Source organism: Vulpes lagopus, chromosome 7 (assembly GCF_018345385.1).
Source record: "Vulpes lagopus strain Blue_001 chromosome 7, ASM1834538v1, whole genome shotgun sequence".
Taxonomy (NCBI): domain Eukaryota; kingdom Metazoa; phylum Chordata; class Mammalia; order Carnivora; family Canidae; genus Vulpes; species Vulpes lagopus.
Window position 1 is genome coordinate 78628300 of NC_054830.1, and position 21469 is coordinate 78649768.

At 50.9% G+C, this 21469-nt stretch overlaps 1 protein-coding gene across 1 annotated transcript in view; it reads left to right on the forward strand.

Moving 5' to 3' along the window:
- Nucleotides 1–21469, forward strand: part of SHB (SH2 domain containing adaptor protein B) — a 139782-nt gene that overhangs the window by 97129 nt on the left and 21184 nt on the right. Inside the window, exons 4-5 of the mRNA XM_041761379.1 lie at nucleotides 9906–10077; nucleotides 15960–16079. Coding sequence (XP_041617313.1) covers nucleotides 9906–10077; nucleotides 15960–16079 — 292 coding nt within the window. The remainder of the gene's footprint in view (nucleotides 1–9905; nucleotides 10078–15959; nucleotides 16080–21469) is intronic.

A 21469-nucleotide genomic window follows, 5' to 3' on the forward strand; every position in this document is an offset into this window, starting at 1 on the left:
GCTAATATGTTACCGAGGGACAGGTTTTTCCAGTTAGCTTTTCTACTTGACATATGAATGTATTCATTTAGTAGCCAAAAAAAAAAGAAGAAGAAGAAAAGAGAAAGGAAAACACTAGTGTTTAATAGCTTTGGCTGGTCTACTAATTATATTGATTGATAGAAATGCTCCTTGTGTCTTTTGTCTCCTGAGTGAAAAAAAAAACAACAAAGATTTCCTGGAATCTTGCTCTTCTGTTTGGCAGGGCAGAAATCTTCATGTGGCTCGAGACTGTTTAAGCTCTGTGAGGTCGGAGCCTCTGCCTGCCTTGTTCACACCTGGGCCCTTACATAGATCCATGCCTGGCACATGATGAACATGCAGATAGGTGTTAAATTATTGAATAAATCATGTCTCTGGAAAACCAACCCCATGATTTCTTCAGGACACTAGAATTCTGAGGTAATGATGCAGCCTGCTCACCCAGAAATAGTTTATTTTCATATCACTCTTTCATGCCATATGCCTGTCTTCTCTCCAAAGGAGGCAAGGGGCCTACACCTGGAGGGCCATTTTTGCACAGCTGTTAACTGCCGTGTTTGCCACCTCTGGTCTGAATTCTTGGGAAGAAGTCGAGAGTGTGTCCCCACCTGTCTGAGGAGTGGCCCAGGCCTCCAGATGCCACATTGTAGGTGGAGAGAGTGGTGTGCTAGTGGGTGGCATGCCAGCCCCCTGAGAGCCATGCACCTGGCTTGTCCCGTCCTCTCGCTCTTCCTTTCCCTCACTGCCATCAGTAGGGGATGCCAGCAGAAACCTATAAACAGCTTGGCTGGGGCTTTGGGGCTCCTGGATGTGGAGACCCATTTCCAAAGATGCCCACTGTGCAGGTTCTCTGAGGCTTGTGGATGGGAAAGAGTCTGTTTGCCTGGCCCTAGGATTCTAAGTGATTGTCTGTGGATATCTGCAGGTATAAGCATCAGGAAACAGTCTGCATCAGACACGAGCAGGCATTTTCCATCTGACAGGTGAGCCTGGCCCAGAATTAGCAGAGTGCACATGCACTCAGATGCCAAAGCCACGGGGTCTGGATTTAAAGCCCCGTGCTGCCACTTGCTAACAGGGTGACTTGGGGGCAAATTGCCTCTGTTTCCACATCTTGAAGGGAAGTGGTAATTGGTGCTGAGAGTCAGGACTCAGTGAGTGCTCAGTGGATGCCGACTTTTGGTATCTCTGTCGTTGTTAACTACTGCTTTTTGAGAATGTATTATAGACAGGATTCGTGCTGTACTTGTTAAAGGCCTCTGGAGACTTGGGTTGCAGTCCAAGTTCAAATCCAGCTGTTGACTTGGGACAAATCAGTCCCATTTCCAGCCATCCAATTCTCATCTATAAAATGAGTTATGACAGTAAAGATGGCTTGCTTCAGCAGCTGTAAAGGTCTCTGCATTTGGATCATTTCATCGTTTTCATCAGGATTTATCCTTATATTTCCCATAGCCAAGCAGCAGCCCTTGGGGTGGGGTCTGTACACCAGACAGTGGTGTCTTTTTCCTGTGAGGGTTGCAGGATAAGGGGATGAAGACATACTCCACCCTGTTCCAGGCCCTCCTTCCCTAGCCCTGGCTTGGGTGTACATGCATGGACAGTGTTCCTGGAATCCGGATGGCATTCCTGCAACCCAAGCAGCATCCCGGCGTCTGCCTCACAACCTCTCCAATGCCCTCCTTCTTGGGGAGTCACCACTGCCTCCCTTCACAATGGAGATCTCTGTTTTCAGGCACTGCCCACGAGATGTGGCAGCGTGGTGCCCTGGGGCTTGCATGTGTCTGGGAGGTGAACACAGAGGCCTCTTGTTGGCAGTCCTGAAACACAGACCAAACATTTGCTGAGCTGCCTGTTGTTTTAAAATCCCTGGAGGTGCAGCTCTCATGCACAGGACAGGCGGAGGAGGTGGAGGGTGAGGCCTGCTCTTGGACTGGAAGGGAAAGAGCACCTCCCTGGGTGCTCCCTCACCTCCCTGGGCTTCAGTTTCTCCATCTGTAAAATGGGAATTCTAATACTGATCTTGTTCTGAGGAGCAGATGAGGTAACTCAGAATGTGTATCTAGAAAGTCGAAGCAGCAAAGCTGTTGTCATGGGAACAGTTTCAGGCAGTGGCAAGTGTTTACACATTGTCCTGAAAGTCTATGGTGTTTGCAGAGACTCCAGGGATCATGTGGTCCACTCAGCTCCCCAGACCACTGTGCTATCTCCCTCCTTGCCCCTCTCTTGGGGGCTGAGAACTGCCTGGGCAGCAGCCCCTTGTGTGCCTGCCCACCCGAGCCCTCCCCACTGCCTTACACACAGACACACACACACACATACACACATACATACATACATACATACATCAGAGTCGAGGCCTGGCTGTAGGCAGAATGGAGGGATCGGCACCCCTGTGGAAGGGGTGCCTCTGACACCTTCGTTCTGTTCTCTGTGCCCTCGTGTTCTTGGAGTGTAGGGCAGGCCCCTCCCATGAGCTCTGTGTGGTTTGCAGAGACAACCTATATTCATTTTGGCCTCACCCACAGAAGGCTTAAAGAAGCCTCTTCAGTGGGCTGAGAGCTCCTTACAAGTGTCCTGTTTTCAATTGTCTAATCCTCATTGCCTCTGCTTAAAGGACCCTGTCCTGTGTGGATAACTGGTGGGTCAGAGACTCCAGGCCAGCCAGAAAGCTACAGCCACTGAGCTTGGAGCACGTCAAGGTCCCTGGGCCTACTTAACTCCCAGCTGGCTTTAAGTGGTCCCTGTCCTATGCGGCCGCTGTCCATACCCTTGGTCAGTAGGGAAGACTGGAAGATGTTTGCCAGGCCACTGATTTCTCTCCCCACCATTCCCCAGGGAAAGGTACTCCTACCCACCCCCAGGTGAGAGGAGGCATTCCAGGGTTTAAATCCCAGAGCAGAAGTTGGGGGAGTAGGGGCTGAGGCTGGCTGCCTGATGTGGCAGCCTGCTCCTATCACCATGGCCAGGTTGCTTACCTACACCAGGCCTTGTTTGTAAAAAACCTGGACAAAGTGCCCTGATCTCTCCTAGGCTTATGGGGGGGGGGGGTCAGAGCAGAAGGTCCCATCAGGTCTCATGTATGCCTCCCCATGCAGAGGAAGCAAGCAGTAAAGGTTAGGCTATCTTCAAAATGTTTTAAAATAATTTGAGGAGGTAATCCAGCTCCCTTTTCCTATCTTGATTGATGCATGGAGGTTTTATGGTCCTGCTGACCCAGGTGGAGATTTATTCACTCAGTATTATCTGAGATAAGATATTATCTACTATACATCAGGCACTGTTCTCGGCATTGGGGATTCAGCTCTGAACAAAGCAGAATATGTCGTGCCTTTTGGACCTTCCAGCTTAGGAACTCCAGTAGAGGCTAGGGAAAAAGAAGGTACCTTTCTTATGCAAGGCACTTTATTGTCTTCAGTGTATGAGAGAGGAGTGTTCAGAGCATGGGTGTGACTGTGGGGAGGGGGTCACCACTTACAGGGGCCTGCCTGGACTTTGGTACTCCATCTATTACTAACTACCTCTACAATCCTTTGTAGGTATAGTCGACCCTGTTCTACAAAAGAGGTAGCTAGGGTTCAGAGAGATTTAGAAACTTGCCCAAAGTCACACAGTAATGGCAGAGGCAGGACGCAAACATGTGTCTTTCTAAGTCCAGAGTCCACATCCTTTCCATGATGCCAAGCTGCTGTGGTTCCTCCGTTTCCTGTCCTATTGCAGCTCATAGGCCATTCCTTTTTTTGTTTTGTTTTTTAAGATTTTATTTATTCATCAGACACAGAGAGGTAGAGACATAGGCAGAGGGAGAAGCAGGTTCCCTGCTGGGATCCTGATGTGTGACTTGACCCCAGGACCCCAGGATCATGACTGAGCCACCCACGTGCCCCTAGGCCATTCTTTCAAGTCGGCTGCATGGCCATGCAGAGGTTCAGTGGAGGCTGAGGTACGAGGCCCCATCTCCATCCGGTTCTGGAAGGACACCTACCTACCACACTACCAGAGACTGGGGTGGGATCAGACAGTGGCATAGACCCCGGGATGCGGGGCACAGAAGAGAAAGGAATTCTGCTTGGGGTGTAGGGTAAAACCTTCCCTGGGTGGTAGCATTGGAGCCAAACTTTAAAGAATAGCAAGGATTTGTGCATCCAAAGAAAGTGAAGAAGGGGATTCGAGAGGGCAGGCAAAGCAAAGCCCTAGGGGCAGATGGTGGATTTAGGGCCTGGCCATTCTTTGTGCCTGGAGCCAAGGGCTGGGTAGGGACCCCAGAGGGGTTTTCTAGGGGAAGATGGATCCAGTAGGTTGGGTTGGTGCCAAGTCACTGAAGATCCTGAACACTAGAGCAAGGAGTTTGCCCTCCACCCAGGGGAAGTTGGGAGCCAGCAAGGGTTTGTGAGCCCAGCTGAGCTGTGCTTTAGAGGCCCGTTGGCTTTTTGGAACTTGTTTTCTCTGGCCAGCCCTGATTAATAAACAAGAAGGAACTGGACCCTGAAGGAGCACATTTATTTCATCTAAGCAAACATTTACTAAACACCCGTCTCCATAACAAGCACTGCATTAGGCTTAGGGGCAAACAAGAGATTGGAGAGGGAAAAGAAAGAAAATAAATCCCGGGCACTGCCCCCACAGAACACCCAGGCTGACTGGGGAAGAGAGAGAGAAGGGGTGCCCATGGAGCCTCAAGAGAACTGCCAAGTGCTTCTGAGGAGGAAGGGGCTCTCAGCAGGCAGTAAACGGGGAGGCTTTGTGAAGGGGTGGCTTTTTGCCAGGTCTTGGAAGATTCTAGACATCATGTGGATGGAGCAGGAGGGTGGTCATTCCAGACCTAGAGGTGGGAAGCGCACCACAGACTGAGCTGAGTGAGGAAGCACAGCCCCTGCCTGACCATAGAGAAGGAAGGACCTGATGGGGGCGGAGGGGAAGGTGACCCCAGTGACCCACAGGCCTGAGCTCAGGCCTTGCCTCCCCTGCCCCTATCCCACCCCTTAGCTTTGAGACCCTTTGAGGTGAGTTCTTTCTCACCTCTGAGTCCCCATCTGTCACTCATCAACCACAGGGGCCAGGGCTATCGTGAGAGTCAGAGCCAACGTGGGCACCTGGAATACTGTCATCTGTTACTGGCAGTGACTAAACTTCAGAACCGATTGGTATAAAACCTATAATAAGAGTAGGAAGGGGACTGCCCGAGTTGGAGACTAATAACATGGACGGAGAAAAAGCCTCGGTCGGAAGGGCAGTGGCGGGGGCACCCAAGCCAGGCCCTTAAAGGCTGAGGCTTGTCGTTAGACCAGAATTTTTGGAAAGACATCTGGGGCATCAAGAAGGGGCCTGGCCTCCTCACCTGCCCTGGAGACAGAGGCTGGCGGTGCATCAGTGGGGCCATTTCTCCCACTGCCTCCCAGGGCCTGGTCCTTTCCACCTGAGCCTCCCCTCCCTCCTGCACAACTCTGATTCCATTCGTAATTGCCTATAGGTGCAATTAATTAGGTTCTGTCATTCTAATGACTCACAGGGGTGGCATATTTTTTCTCTAAATGCAGATATTCTTTTGAGGGTTTGTGTCTTTATCTTTTGCAGAAAATCACTAAATTAAAAGAATTGCCATTTTAAATTGCAGATTAAAGAGAAACTTAATTAGAAGGAATGAAAGCAGTTGTGTTTGGAGCTTTTGTTCCTAACAGTGTTTTTTTTTTTTCTTTTGCTGCTGAATCACTGCACTTGGAGTTTGTATATTTTATTTTAGGTGAGATGATTTGCCTAATTAAGTCTGTCATTCATCACCACCTGTTCCCTCTAAAATATATGGCTATATTATTAAGCTTGCAAGCGAATGTATAAATTAGTTCAGTGGGGAATTACAGTGTTGACTGGGATGTTACTAGGTTTTATCGAGTTTATCTGGTATGAAAACCGATATTTTTTCCCAATAAAGTGAAACAACAGCTCATTAATTTTCTTCAGTCATTCATTAGGTGCCTGTTAGGTTGCAGGCATGTGCTAGGTATGGGACACAAAGACACATGTGGTATAGCCCCTGCTTTTGAAGGACTCGTGGGGCACCCGACCAGGAAACTGGCCATTAGGATGCCATAGACTGAGATCAAGGGGTGTCTGGGGAGGAGGTGAGGTTAGAGCAGCCTTCCTAAAAGAGATGCCCTTGAAGGGCAAATGGAGTTAGTTAGGTAGAGAGACTTGTGGATGGGGTGGTGGTATTTCAGGCTGAAGACCTGGCCCATAAGTGCTCATGGTGAGGCCTCAGGCTGGACAGGCAGCCAGGTCATTGGTTATGCTAAAGAGTTTCTTCTGCAGTCAGTGCTCCATGCTCCTGCCTCTGGCAAGAGGTGTGTGGTAGGATTTTCCATTGGTAGAAATCCCCAAATTCTAATTTTCGTCAGAGGTGAACATGCCTTAACAATTCATTTGGTCTCTCCTTTTCCCTAGCTGGTGGCAAAACTAAGCCTAGAACCTCATCTCCCCCCAGCCCCTTCCCATGTCACTATTTCACTGCCCACCTCCATACCCTTAGCCCTCAGGACCAGAGTCCTGCTCTATGGCCTCCTGTCCCTTCCTAACAGAAAATTAGAGGGAGGGACTGTGGAAAAGTACACCCTGGTCCCATGTCCCTGGCCCCCCTCTCCTGCTCCACCTTGCATCTCTTCTCAATGGAGCATCATACAGGGGTCACCTGGCTCAGCCTGTGGGTAGTCAAGTCCTGTTGGACTCACCTCTTCCATCGCTCCCATCATTGAGAGATTCAGCCTCCATTACCTTCCCTGACTGGTCTCCCTGCCTGCTTGGTAGCCCCCCACATCTCATCTCCATCAATAGAGACATCTCTAAAACCCAATCTGAGAATGGCATTCCCTGATTGCCCCAACCTTAGGATCAAGACCCAGATCTTTAGGAAAGGGCTATGTGACCTTACCTATCTATCTGATGCCAGTGCTCACCCCTGCCCAAGGTCACCCATCTAGAACTCTGCAAGGCAAATGGCTCACCCCTTCCTAATCCCCCAGCCCAAGAACATATACGCCATTTGACTAGTTGGCATGAGGGCTGATGTGGTTCAGCCAGAGCCCTGGTGGGAAAGCCCATTGCTAGGAAGCCAGGCATGGTGATGGGGGTGCCTGAGCCCCAGTTATGTGCTTCACCCTCTCACTACCACTGTGCAAGCCCAGGTTATTGACCAGATGGAAGAGGGTTCTCTCAGACACACAAACCCAGGATCTGTACCTTAGAAGGGCCTTGTCATTGCAGTCTGTCCCTGTGGTTGGGACACAGGACAGAGCTGTAGCCTGAAAGGAGACAGAGCCCCCACCGAGTCCCCACTCTGTCCCTGCTGCACACTGCCAGTCCTGGCCTCACAGGCTGGGGGTGTTTGGAGTTGGCCTTCATCCCGCTTCCTCATGAATTTTAATTATAGTTTTCTGTGAATCTTCACCTCCTAGGGAATGCCAGCTCCATCCCTCCAGTGTTCAGGCCAAAGGCCTATAGCCTCTGGATCCTCTTTCCCACACATTCTACTGTGAATGCACAGATAGGGTCTGCAGACCTCACTGCTCTCCATGTGCATCTCTCTCTCTCTTTCTCTCTCTCTCTCTCTCTCTCTCTCTCTCTCAATTAAACTTTTTTAAGAACAGTTTTAGGTTCACAATGAAATTGAGTGGGAAGTACAGAGAGTTCCCATGTGCCCCTGTCCTCCCATCTCTTTTCAGCACAGCAATCCTGTTCAGAAGTGCCAAGTCAAAACCCTCCCCATCAGGACATCAGAATGGCTCAGAACAAAGTCAAAGTCCTTTTAAGATGCAACACCCAATCATCTGGCACCATTTCCTCCCACTACCCTCCATTACCCCAGGCTGTGTTGTTTCTGTCACTTGAGGCACTTTCCCACCTTAGGGCCCTCTTCCCTCTGCCTGGAATGTGCTTCCCATTCTCCACGGCAGTTACTGCAGATGGTGTGCTGTAGCTCTGACGTACCTCATTTATTGTGTTTCTCCCCACTCAGACTCTGGGCTTCATAAGCAGGGATTTCTGTGTTGCTCACTGCTGTTTCTCCAGCCCTGAACTTGCCTGGCACATGTGAGTGAGTGTTGGGGAGTGGGGCAGGTGGATGGACAGGCTGCCGGCTCTGCTGCAGTTATGAGAGTGAGTGCACACATGTGGGTCCAGAGTGTCTAGAGCCTTCCACTGGCAGGAACCTCCCTTCCCATTGCCTTCCAATAGTGGTTAATGGAGAAGAGTGTCTCAGAGGGATGGAAATGCTTTGTAGTCCTGATGGATGATCTCGCTCAGCGGCTGGGACCCAGAACAACAGCGGCTGGGACCCCTGCAGACAGCATATAGCACAGCCAGTGAGGTTCCCCCCTCCCCCAACCACCACCACCACCTTCTGCCAGCTTCCCAGTTTCCGTCAGTGTGACGTTGATTTCCGTGTGTCTGGCCAGGGTAGAGGACAGCTCGCCACATCCGTGCTTGCTCTTTGGAGAGGAGATTTCTGCCATTGTGTGTCTGTCGGCCTGCACCCAGACCTGGCTTTGGAAGCCTTGTTCTGCAGGGCCTGGCCCATTCACTCAGCAGTCTGTGTGCTGGGCCCTTCGCATGTGTTTTCTCATCTGATCTTTGAGGTGACAGGATGAGGGAGGAAATGGAGCCTCTGAGACATTGAGGAACTTAGCCAAGGCAACCAGCTAGTGACTGGCAAGCTTGGAAGAGGAACTTGTGTTGGTTCAGAAGCTTATGTGAAGTAACTAGTACCGCATCCGCATTGAACAGACACAAGAATAGTGAAAATAAATGTTTATAATAACATTGATTGAGTAGTGACTACATGCCAGGCACTCTGGTAAGATCTCGGTGACATCACCTAATTGAATCCTTGTAACAGCCCCATGAGGTGGGTATGGTCATCATCCCTTGCAGAGGAGGAAACCAAAGACCAGAGAGATAACTTGCAAGGTGGACTAACTGATCTGTAGGAATGCTTCTGGCAACTCCAGGTTCAGCTCAGTATTTTCTGCTCTTTTTTTTTTTTTTAATTTATTCATGAAAGACACACAGAGAGAGGCAGAGACACAGGCAGAGGGAGAAGCAGGCTCCATGCAGGGAGCCCAACATGGGACTCGATCTCAGGACTCCAGGATCATACCCTGGGCCGAAGGCAGGCACTAAAATGCTGAGCCACCCAGGGATCCCCGTGTTTTCTGCTCTTTATGGGTTATCTTGGGCTCCTGCCCTCGAGAGGCACCCTCCCCAAGCCCGTGGAGGTGAATGATGCTGTCACAGGCCTGGGGCCAGGAGGAGGCATGTAGCAGGGCCTGCACGCTGTGCTGTGCACTGCTTCAACCTCACCTGGGTGCTGGGTCCTGGACAGGGCTCGCTGAATGTGGGGCCCATACAGAGGGCACTGAATGAAGAGGAGCAGACATGGGGGACACGGCATGACTCTTGATTGGAACTCTGTGGGGTTGTCCCAGGAGAAAGGGAGCAGATGTGGCCAGTATACTCTGGGGGGGATGAGAGAATGGGAGGAGGGGAGCAGTTGGAGGCAGAGAATAGGGAACAGCTGCCTCCCTGAGAACAGTCCAGGGGGCTGAACCCCTATGGGAATGCTGAGCCCCCCTTGGTGATGATTGCAGAGGGCATCCTTTGGGGATAAGGCTAGTTCAGTGGTCTCTGGAGGGAGACTCAACCAGCCCCTTGAATGCATCATCTGGCTCTGACAGCACCTGCTGTAGGAAACTCGAGCCTTTTGAGCCATGTTCATTAATTGCCTGGAACTCTTCCCCTGAGAATTGTAAAACCCCAAGGGGAGCAATTGACTGTTACCCCACCATGCCCCACCCAGTAATCCCTTGGTGACCGTGCACTTTCTCTCTCCACCACAGCCCAGTTTAATGGCAACGAGAAACGGCAATCATCCCCCTCACCTTCCCGGGACCGGCGGCGCCAGCTTCGAGCCCCTGGAGGGGGCTTCAAGCCCATTAAGCATGGGAGCCCTGAGTTCTGTGGGATCTTGGGAGAAAGAGTGGATCCTGCTGTCCCGCTGGAAAAGCAAATGTAAGTTTTTTGTTTGTTTGTTTTTTTAAGATTTTATTTATTTGTTCATGAGAGACACACAGAGATAGGCAGAGACACAGACAGAGGGAGAAGCAGACTCCCCACGGGAAGCCTGATGTGGGACTTGATCCCAGGATCCCGGGATCCTGGGATCACACCCTGAGCAGATGCACAACCACTGAACCACCCATGCGTCCCTAGCAAATGTAAGTTCTAAGGGAGCAAGGCCCAGCCTCCACTCAACGATATAGTCTCTGTTAAGGCTGAGAGAAGGTCAAGGCCACCACTAATTCAGTCAGTGGCTGACGGGATTAGAACAGTCTCCTGATTTGTAACCGTAGGCTTTCTCATTCTATGCTGTATTGTTGCCCTTACTTTTGTTTATAAATTAAATTATTTGTTAGCTATAGTGAGAGTTTTGCCTAATATCTGCTTGGTATTTGTTGAGCAAGGCTTTGACTTTTTTTTTTTTTTTTTAAGATTTATTTATTTATTTGAGAGAAGTAGAGGGGCAAAGGGAGAGAGAGAGTCTTAAGCAGACTACACTAAGCATGGAGCCCAGTATGGAGCTCTGTCTGGTAACCCTGAAATCATGCACTGAGCCAAAACCAAGAGTTGGGCACTTAACCATCTGTGTCACCCAGGTGCCCCAAGGCTTAGACACTTTTTTTTTAAGATTTTATTTATTTGAGGGGTGCCTGGGTGGCTCAGTGGTTGAGCATCTGCCTTCGGCCCAGGGCGTGATCCCGGGGTCTTAGGAAAGAGTCCCACATCGGGCTCCCTGCATGGAGCCTGCTTCTCCCTCTGCCTGTGTCTCTGTGTCTCTCATGAATAAATAAATAAACTGTTTTTTTAAAAAAAAAAATTTATTTATTAGAGAGAGAGAGAGAGACCGCGCGCGTGCGCACACACAAGCAGGAGGGAGGGGTAGAGGAAGAAGCAGACTCCCTGTTGAGCAGGAAGCCCGACTGGGGACTCAATCCCAGGACCCTGAGTCATGACCTGAGCTGAAGGCAGCCACTTAACCGACTAAGCCACCTAGGCGCCCCTGGCTTTGACACCCTTGACTTGAGTTTTCTCAGTCCCTTTCCCCTGAGATTTCCCACCTCCAGTCGGTGGCCCAGTTCCACCCCTGCTTCCCTTTCCCTCTCTGCTCCTCCCTAGCACTGTTAGGCCCTTTACTACCCTTCCCCTTGACCATGATGATCACCTCCCTTCTAAGTGTGTGCAGGTCCCCACTCAGCTCTGAAACCTTCAGTGACCACCCCCCTGCACCCCCATCACCTCCAGGGTAAAGCCTCATCTCCTTAGCCTGCCACTCACTCTACGAGTTGCCCCCAGACTGCTTTTTCAGTTTCTCACCATTTTGTATACCTGGACTGCAGCAAGCTAATCCAGATACTGGATGAAGCAGGTCCTAGATCTTCTGCTGGTGCTTTAAGAGGATGGTATACTCTTAACAAGCAAATGTGTGATAAATGGGGTTATCATCCCTGTCACATTGATGAGAAGTCAAGACTCCAAGAGAAACAAAGCCTTGGCTAGGATGTCACAGTGCAGAGGCAGGATTAGAACTCCAGTCCTATGACTTGATCCCACACTCTCCTCTTTCTCCCCTCTCCTCATACATACTCTTATCACCCCCCTTCACACAGGAGATGAGCTGACAACAAGCCGATCCCTCATGCGACTGTCCCGTGTGTGTCATGTACTATATTAATCTCCAGTGGAGACTTCTGGCTTCAGCATAGCCAGCAGTGCATCCCTCACAGGAAATGCTCACTCGGTGAGCAGGATGCAGCGTTTTCCGAATGATGTCATGTGCCGGGTGCCCCCTGTTCAGCATGTGCTATCATCTGGGGGGGCCTCAGTCTCCTTTGTGACACCCCATGCCTGCTGTACTGAGTGCATGGAGGAAGCACTCCCAGCAGGCTTCTTTGCTAACCGTCTGTCACAGCCACCTAGATTGGGTGGTAGGTTTTGCTTATTTCTGATCACTGTGTCCTTTTTAATCAACAAACAAAACATGATACAGAGATGGCTGGACACAGCGTGCATACTGACCATATCCACCTGATATCCCCCTCTGGGTCATCGCTGCATCCTCAGTGCTTTAGTACGGTGCCTGGCATATAATAGGTGCTCAAGAAAACAGCTGTCCAGGGAATGGATGAAGTTCCCAGAGAGCTGTCAACATTGTTTCTCTCCCTCCATCACCTCCCATTCTTTCTCACTCAGCACAGTAGACAGCTCCCTCCTTTGGAGACATACTCTGCTCGTGCTTTATCTCCTGCCTCCCTGGCTGCCTCTTCTGTCTCCCCTACTGTCTCCTCACCTCAGCTTTACCCAAAGCTTGGACTGTCTGGGGCTCGGGTTCCAGCTGCATGCTATCCCTGGGTAGTCTCAGGATCCTGGCAGTGAGTCACCAGTGTGCATCCCCTGCCCATACCTCTCCTAGAATCCCCCAACTCCTACATCCGACTGCTGTCTTGGCATCTGCACTTGGCTGACAAGTGGGCATCTCAAATTTAGTGTGTTTAAAACTGGGCTCCTGATCTTCTCCGGACACTCGCTCCTCCCCCAGCTTCCCCATCTCCGTAAACGGCATCACATCTGCCTACTTGGTCAAGCCGCCAATCTGGAGTCCTCTTGATTCCTTTTTTTTTTTTTTTTTTTGCCTTACACTGGCATTTATTGCATCTAAACTAGTGACTTCTGCTAGTTTTCCACCCAAAATATGGGCTGAATCCATCTGTTCTTCTTGTCTCAGAGCTACCTCCCATCTAGACCACTACAGAAGCCCCTGCCTTATCTCCCACTTCATTCCTCTCTGGCCCCTCTTCAGGATAACCTGGTTGGCCTTTTGTAAGACCATCCAGAGCAAGTAACATCCTTTTTTTAAAACTCTTTGCCCTCTGCTATGCTTAGAATGAAATTGGACTTCTTCCCTTGCTCACAAGGCCTTGGGGATCAGGCTCTGCCTCCCGTTCCCTCATCCTGTACCACTCCCCATGTTCACAGAGCTGGACCATTCTTGCTGCCTTTCTGCTTTCTGCTCTGAACACCCCAAGTGCATCCTACTTCAGGACCTTTGCACTTGCTGGTTCCTCTGCAGAGAACATGTTTTCTTTGGCTCTTTATATGATTGGCTTCTTCTCATGGTACAGATTCTCAGGTCAAATGGCATCTCCTTGGGGGCCTCCCCTGTGTGTTCATTTTAACATAGGCACTTTCCCTGCCCTAGTCACTGCCTATCACAAACTCAGGATTCCTACATAGCAGTTGTCACTTTCCGAAATTGTGTCCTGAATCTGTCTGACTCTCCCTCTTCCCTGCATCAGCCCCACGGGATCAAGGATATAGTAAGTGGTGAGTAAATACTGGATGAGCTAATGGGTACTGCTAGGTTGGGTCTTCTTAATGCCCATAATTCTGGCCTGACTGGCCAGTTCCACAGTCCAGCACATCCCCAAACAGCCTCCTGCTTAGATTCTGTTTTCAGTCTAGGCAGAGTCTGCTTGGGCACAGCAATTGGCCCTCAGCCCCCTCCAGGACCACCCAGGCCTACCCTGTCTCCTGGTGGCCAACCCCATGCTAACAGGCTAGCCAGTGGCTGGCCCCAGCCCCTGCAATCATGTCCTTTGGCTTTTTTCTCCCCAACTAGCCTGAGTCTCCTTAGAATCTCTACCCAAGTCCCTGACTTTTATTCTGTGTGCACTAGCTGGGGCAGGAGGGAAGGAGCCAGCCGTTTATCCTGTTCACTTCAGCCAGAATCCTGAGCCTCCAGAGGCCCATCTGCCACCAGCTCAGCTCCTGTGCTCAGGGAGAGGCAGAGGGTGAGCAGCACTTCCCTGGAGACCTCTTCTAGGCCTTTCCCTAAGGATGACTCTGCTTCAAATGGCTGGAACTTGTTTTCCTAATAAAACAGCATGTTTATCTGCTCACTGGGGTGTGTTAACACAGGTGAAATTTCCCGGAAAACAACCTTGCCAAATCTGTTAACTCTTTATTCTAAAGTCCATTCCATCCTTGTCTAGCTGTTTCTCCAAACTCCAGTCATGTATACATTCTAACATATGACTTCAGCCCTCACATCTCTGGAAGTGCTTTCACTATGGGAGCCCATACATTCCCTAACTTCATGTTCCTCTTCATTTCTATGTATGTTTAGAAAGGAAAGCAGGTCTATCTTCCTCCTACCCTTTCCCTTGGCGAAATGCCCAGCCCCAGGACTGATACGCTGTGAGTGGTCACCTCCTGGGCAGTCAGCGACTTACTCACATGCTCAGTGAACATGGACACTCACCTCTACTCTCCAGTGTTTGCTTTCCTGAAGCAGGTTGGGTTCTGAGGTTATAATTATGTCATCACCACTCCTGCTAACTGTTCAGAACGCTGTCTTGTAAATGGCAGAAAGTGTACAGTGTAAGGCAGTGCCATGTTTCTCCCTATGTAGAATGTCTGTAACAGAACTCTCAGAGGTACTATCTGCAGGGCACTCCTGAGCCAGGATAAGGAGGCAGCAGCAGCATCTCTGCTTACACCTGGGAATTTTTGAAATGCAGCCTATGGGTGAACAGCAGCCTGAGTAATGATAGTTGGGGGAGTTGCCCATGGCCATCTGCAAATTCACTCATTTTTTATTGATGCTTGGAGCTGCCTTTTGTTAAAACTCTCCCATCCCCAGCTCTGTATAAGCCCTGCTCTGCATCATCCTATTTAATCTTCCCACCCTAAAATTGGGGGTGGAGTGACCCTAACTTGATAGAGAACTGAGGTGCAGCCAGGTTCTGCTGCTTGCCCCTGACTGTCCAGGTGGTGAGTGGCAGGAGGGTCTGTGCCTCTGTGGCCATCCAGCACCTATGGTTCTCTTCCTGGCCCCATCTTGCCACCTTCCCACTGCCTCTGCTCCTTAGTGACTATAATGTAAACAGGAATGCATTTTGAGTAGACCCACTGACTAGTGTCTTGTGATCATTACTCCTCCTCTGAAATTCTACCCCAACTCTCCCAGTTTCGAAAATCAAGCGTTCTTCTTTTGTCCTGCAACCAGGGGCCTCCATCATCAGGTCATCTGCCACTGCACCCCACCTTCCTGATTCTGTCACTCATCACACGGTATCTGGAAGCAGTGATGCCGGGCTTCCCACGTGCCCAGCCAATGCCATGTGTGCTTGATGGGAGCATTGGTGTGGCCACCCCACCCAACTGTCTGCTTTCTTGAGTGATGGCACCTCTCACTTGTCCCACAGATGCCACGGAGAAGCAGCAGTGTCCCTCCTGTCCACACCCTCTGATGGCCTCCGTGTCACTCAGATGGAGAAAGGGTCTTCTCCTTGCGCACAAGGCACGCTGCCCTGGCCCTGCCCACTCCTCCCCTTGGGCTCACTGCAGCCATGCTGGCCTCCTTGCTGTTTCCCAAACACATCAGGCACTCCTGCCTTGGGCCTTTGCCTTCGCTGCACCTCCCTGTGCCAGGAATGCTCTTTCCCAGCTACTGTCCTTTGTGGCTTCTCCTTCACTTCCTTCAGGTCCACACTAAAATGTCAATCTCCAGAAGGCTTCCCTGGCTAGTGCTTCAAATAGCTCCAAACTACACAACCTCACTTCGTCTCCTCCATAGCATCTACCCTGGAACATAAGCCCTGTGAGGGAGGAGGCTGCAGGTTTGTTCACCATTCTCTCCCTAAGATTGAGCATGCAATAGACACTCGGTAGTTCTGTACTGAATAACTGAATACATGCACACACGTACCCCTGCCTCTTGATGAGGAGGCTGGGATGTGCCAGCTGCCCTCAGGGGGCTGAGAGTTTAGTTTGCAAGGATGTCAGCTGCGGGAGTCATGTCCTTGCTGGGTTCTGACCCTCTCCTTTCTCCCCAGCTGGTATCACGGAGCCATCAGCAGAGGAGATGCTGAGAACCTTCTGCGGCTCTGCAAGGAGTGCAGCTACCTTGTCCGGAATAGCCAGACCAGCAAGCACGACTATTCCCTCTCTTTGAAGTAAGTACAGCCTTGTTCACCCTCTTAGCCCTCCTCGGCAGCCTCAAGTAAAGCACTGCCCGGCCCTTGTGTCTGTGGCAAAAAGACTCGCCAGTGTTGTGCTCCCCGCCCCACCACCGCCACCAGAAACATGCCAGCATGAGTTATTTCAAGCCTCGGTTCTTCGATTTGATCTTATTCTCCTGGGAGACAGAGGAGTTTTTAATGTTCTCTGCCCCAGAAGAGAAGGGACATTTTCCTAGGATTTAATATTAAATACCCAAGAATAGCTTTCATATCTGCCGTGAGGCAGGAAACGAATGAAGCTCTGAGTGTACCTCATCCCTCTTGTAAACCCTACAACAGTCCTTTGATGAGAAACATAATGTCCCCGTTTTGCAAATGAGGAAACTGAGGCTCAGAGCGGGGATTTGGCAGGCTCAAGGGGCGGGGCCAGGATTCAGGACCAGCTGTTGGACTCTCCACGGGGCCCCTCTGCCACTGTGGGAATGGCAGTCTTTCTCTGTGTTCAGGCTGTTGTTTGGGCAGATTTGATTTCTGTGTGTATTGCAGAGGGTCTGAGGAGCGCTGGGAGAGCCAGGAAGAATCCTGCTGGTGTTATCATCTGTGGCTGCTTTGTAAACGGTTGGGTCTTTCTGACCCATGAAACATCACTGTTGAGATAGATAGCCCTGAAATAAGAAAAGGGTTTTTTTGCTTGAGTGCTTCATCATTCATTGCTGTTACCAAATGGGACCCAACAAATGGTCTAAAACCCATTTTACAGATGGGAAGACTGAGGCCTTGAGAGAGGAGAGATTTCCCAAGGACCCAGAGTTAGTGTCAGAATTGGAGTTTAAGAAACCCAGACCCTTTAGCAGCACAGACCACCAGAACAGTGAGGCCCTCTGCCTGGCTTCTCTCTGCTCTACCTGATGTTCTTAGAGGCCATGTGATAGAGCAAGCCCTGCTGTGGGGTGACTGTCAGCCATGTAGACAGTAGCAGCAGTGCAGCCAAGGAGGGAGAGCCTGGCCTGCACTCTCTGCTCAGGACTGACCCCACCCTGTCCTCTGGGCTCTGCTCCGAGAGGGACCATGACAGGCTACAGTGCATGGGCAGCAAGCAGAGGTACTAGAGGTCTGCCTGGAGAAGAGAGGATGTGTGGAAACATGGTGGGAACCATGAATCTCTCAAGGACTGTCAGGGCAGAAGAAACAGATGTGGTTGGGGACCCCCAGATGGGAGTTAGGGGCGGGCAGATTCCAGCTCAGTGAGAGCGAAAGTTAGAATTCTGTCAGAACTGATCAAGAATTAGATCCATCCGAAACTGTCTCAAGAGGTAGTGTCTCACCACTGGAGGTGTGCAACTAGGGCTGGATGACCGCCATCAGGGAGAACATGGAGGGGATTTCTAAGCAGCTGGGAGGGCACTCAGGACAAATAGCACCTGTACTTCTTTGTCCACTGTCAGACCCGTTGGCTTTATTAGAGTCAGTCTGGTTATCTCAGCTGAGAAAAATTCAATACTGAACTGGGCTGAGAAGCTGGGCTGGGAGTGACCAAAGTTAGAGGCCCATCATGGACGGAGGAGAGGGTGGCCGTGGGGGACAGGTGCACACCACTGGCCACACTGACAGGGACCAGCAGGTCCTCAGCTACTACTCCTAGCTCACGGTCCAAGGTAACCTAGCAAACCAGGTGTTCTTCAGCGATTGTTCCAGAATTTCACCTTCCCACCTCCAAAGTGAATGGTGCTGTTCAGGGTTGGAAGAGGTAAAGGAAGCAGAAAACATCAGAGATGGGATTCCGTGCTTCCCTTCCATGCTGACCAAGGCAGCTTGCTCACCACTCCCTGGGCTTCCTCAGTGCAGTACTCCTCATGCTCACACTCTGAGTTCCTCTGTGACTCTCTTTTCTCCTGGAATCCCATTGTTTGGGACCTGGCCAGAGGAATGTTCCCAAAATGACTAATTGGTTCCCCCAGGAAGTGGGAAATGGAGCACCCCAAACCAGGCCCGGTAATCCTCCATGAGGGCCCAGGCCCCATCAAGCTTCCTGTTTATTCACTGGGCAACGGCTGAGCCTTTGCACCAGGCAGGCCCCACGGGACCCTGGGGCCCAATGGTGACCCCGACACAGCTCTGCCTGCAAGGGAACAGTGACCTCCTGAGTACCCAGGATATGTCACAGTTGAGGCAGCAACATGGGACCCTATAAGGAATTCTCAAGCCAGTTGCCGAAGTAGCCAGACCATGATACTACAGCATCCATTTTCCAGTCTCCTGTAAAACATGCCCTCCGTGATGCAAACAAGCCTAAAATTCACTTCTCAGATGGATTCGTAGAATATTCCCATCACAGCCTCAAGAGTACAATTCCTTTTCATCCCCAGTGTACACCATTCCCTGGGTAGTAGGACTTGAAGGATGGACAGCAGCATGATTCTGTTTTCATGGTAACAGGCTTGGAGTCCAGGGTGCAGGGATGCATGCAATGGAGAAAGCAAGGGACAGGCCTCCCCACTCTATGGCCTTACAACCCTGCAGGGCACAGCACTTTTCTTAGCTCATTCTGTGCACAGGATGCTCTTCTTACAGAGGGAAAGCCTCTCTAGCTCAGCCAGTGCAGCGTAAACATTATCTTCTGTTATTCCCACCCTGCCCCAGATTGCCCCTGTGGTTTCATTAAAGGCTATTTTTAAGGGCAGGAGAGAGGACCTATTTCCAGAGTTCTCAACAGGAGTCCTATCAGTCACTGCTTACTGTGTGACCTTGGGCCAAGTTCCGTCCTTCTGGGTCTCAGCATCCACATCTGTTCAGTGGGACTTTGATGGCTGCTAAAGATTCTCTACCTCTGACATCAAGGTGTCTCTAACTCCCTGGATTTCCTGTGTCCATGGATTCAGCCTCCCTTTGTCTGCAGAGCACTCTGGCCAGATCCCCTGCACCTCACAGGCCAGGGAGCAGGTGGAGAAGATTGAGGACCAGTGCCCTGTGCCAGGACCCCAGATAAGAATACTGCCATCAGGCCTGAGTGTAGATGACTAGGTTCTGTCCACATATGCTGTGGTTTAGTTTTACATGCTTCTCTAGAGCCATGAGATCCCAAAAGCCAGGTAAGTGGTCTCACATGGTCAGATTTCCCTTGAAGAAGCCCAGAATTGAGGAGATGGGCTAGGCCATCCTGTGGCTGGGCAAGGCAGCCTGTTAGGGGGAGGTGAGCTTGCTTCCCAGAGTGGCTGTAGTTCATGATGACCAGTCCAGGTGCCAGCTAGGGCACCTGTGATACCTGACATTAATCACCTTGACCACAAATGGAATGACCCTGGTACTGAACGTCACGGCTCCTTGGGGCCAACGGCAGCTTTGCCAGCCACAGTGTGAGGTGCAAAGTCTCTCAGATCCTCAAGGTCTGTGTAGTGGGGGCAGGGTAGGATTGACATTCTCTTTGCCTGGTGTTGTCAGGAGCTTGGTGCAAATTGACACTGGAATTCCAGCTATGTTTTCATGTGAACGTTGGGTCTTGCCATGAGGATGTTCTAGAGTAGAGGAAGGATTTGGGGGAATCTGGCCTAGAAAACAGGCCCTCCACCCCTTCTCTCCTTTTCTCAGAGCCCCCTGTACCAGGCACTGGGCAGGGCAGCACAGAGCTAAAATGAGAACAGCTCAGCTCAGGTCACAGGAGGAGGTCTCAGGAGCTCACAGCCTGGCCCCTTCAGCCTGGTCTTGTCACATGCAGGTCTGCACAGAGTTGGCACAGGAGTGGGCAGTCCCTGCCACAGAGGGTTAGGTTAGGAGAAGCTGCTGATGCACTTGAGCCTTAAAGAGAGGATAGGTGGTTTCCAGGCAGGGATGCCTGGGGGGACCTCAAGTGGAGGGGACAGCCCAGGCAAAATCCTGGAGATACAGAAAAGCCATTGGTGGGTCTTGTGCCTCACAAAGGAGTGGGGAGTCCATTTTTAGTGATGGAGCCACTAAAGTGCAGGATCCGCTCTCAGGGATCCACCTTCCTGACCCCATCTCCCTGCATATCCACAGCACCTTACGTTTTAGAAGGCCTGTGTGTTTGCCCTATGACAACCCCACCAGGTGGCTAGGACAGAGGGCCCCATCCTCTTCATTTTAGGGAAAAGGCAGCTGAATGAACTTCCAAGACTGCAGTAGAGGCCACAGACTCCCAACCCGATCTCTTCCCACCCCTCCCAAGCACTCCCTATACTAGGCTGAGGTCACCTGGAGGCAACCGTAGGGGCCCATCTAGTCCATTGTTTGCTTCATGGATGGGGAGACTGCAACCTAGAGGGGATTCATGATTGACCTCAGGCTACCTAGCTGACCATTGATCACACTGAGGAGATGGTGACTGCTTCCCACTATGGGGGGAAGGGCCTAGGCTGCCAGTCATCTGTCACCACAAGCTTCCTGCACTCATTGCAATCCAAGATGGCAGCTGTGCTGCCCACCCCACTGCCCTAGATCCCCTCCTTGGCAGACACCTCCGCCTGCAGCATGCCCCTAGGCTCCCTCTCAGCTGCTAACAGACACATTGGCCTTCAGAACACTCACGCCAGCCTCTGGGAAGCAAGGGGTTGAGCCTTTACGTATTGGCAAGAAAACACCACACTCTAACAGCTTCCTGTCTGGAAAGGCAGGCGGGGAAAGGGATAAAAAGTCTTGAAAAATCAAATTAAAAGGGTTCTTCAGGCACTTTGGACTACGAATGACTTTTTGCAAGTTCCACTTTCATGAGTTTTTGCAAAGGAATCTCGACAAGATGAGGGAAATAGGACTTCAAAGACCAGGGTTTGCAGCTGGTGGGGGCAGGGAGGCAGGGTAGTGCCAGGGCTCCCCTTTCCAGATGGGACATCTGGAACGGACAGACAGGCACTTAAGGCCTCTCAGGGGCACGAGGTGGCTCAGTTGATTAAGCGTCTGACTCTTGATTTCGGCTCAGATCGTGATCTCAGGATCGTGAGATTGAGCCTCGTGTTGGGCTCCATGTTAGGTAGGCTGGAGGCTTCTTAAGATTCTCTCTATCCCTCTGCCCTTCTCCACCCTCTCTCTCTTAAAAAAAAAAAAAAAAAAATCCTTGGGACGCCTGGGTGGCTCAGTGATGGAGCATCTGGGTCCAGGATCGAGTCCTACATCAGGCTCTCTGCAAGGAGCCTACTTCTCCTTCTCCTTCTGCCTATGTCTCTGCCCTGTCTGTCTCTCTCTCTCTCTCTGGGTCTCTCATGAATAAATAATAAAATCTTAAAAAAAAAAAAAAGTCCTCATGGGGACACCACTATTCCTTTGACAAGAGCCCAGCCCCAGCTTTCTTTAGGCAGTGAGAATCCCAACCCCAGTGGGAGACATGGCCCCAAGGAACCCTCACAAAGGGGCCTTCAGCTTTCAGATCTCTGGAGGCA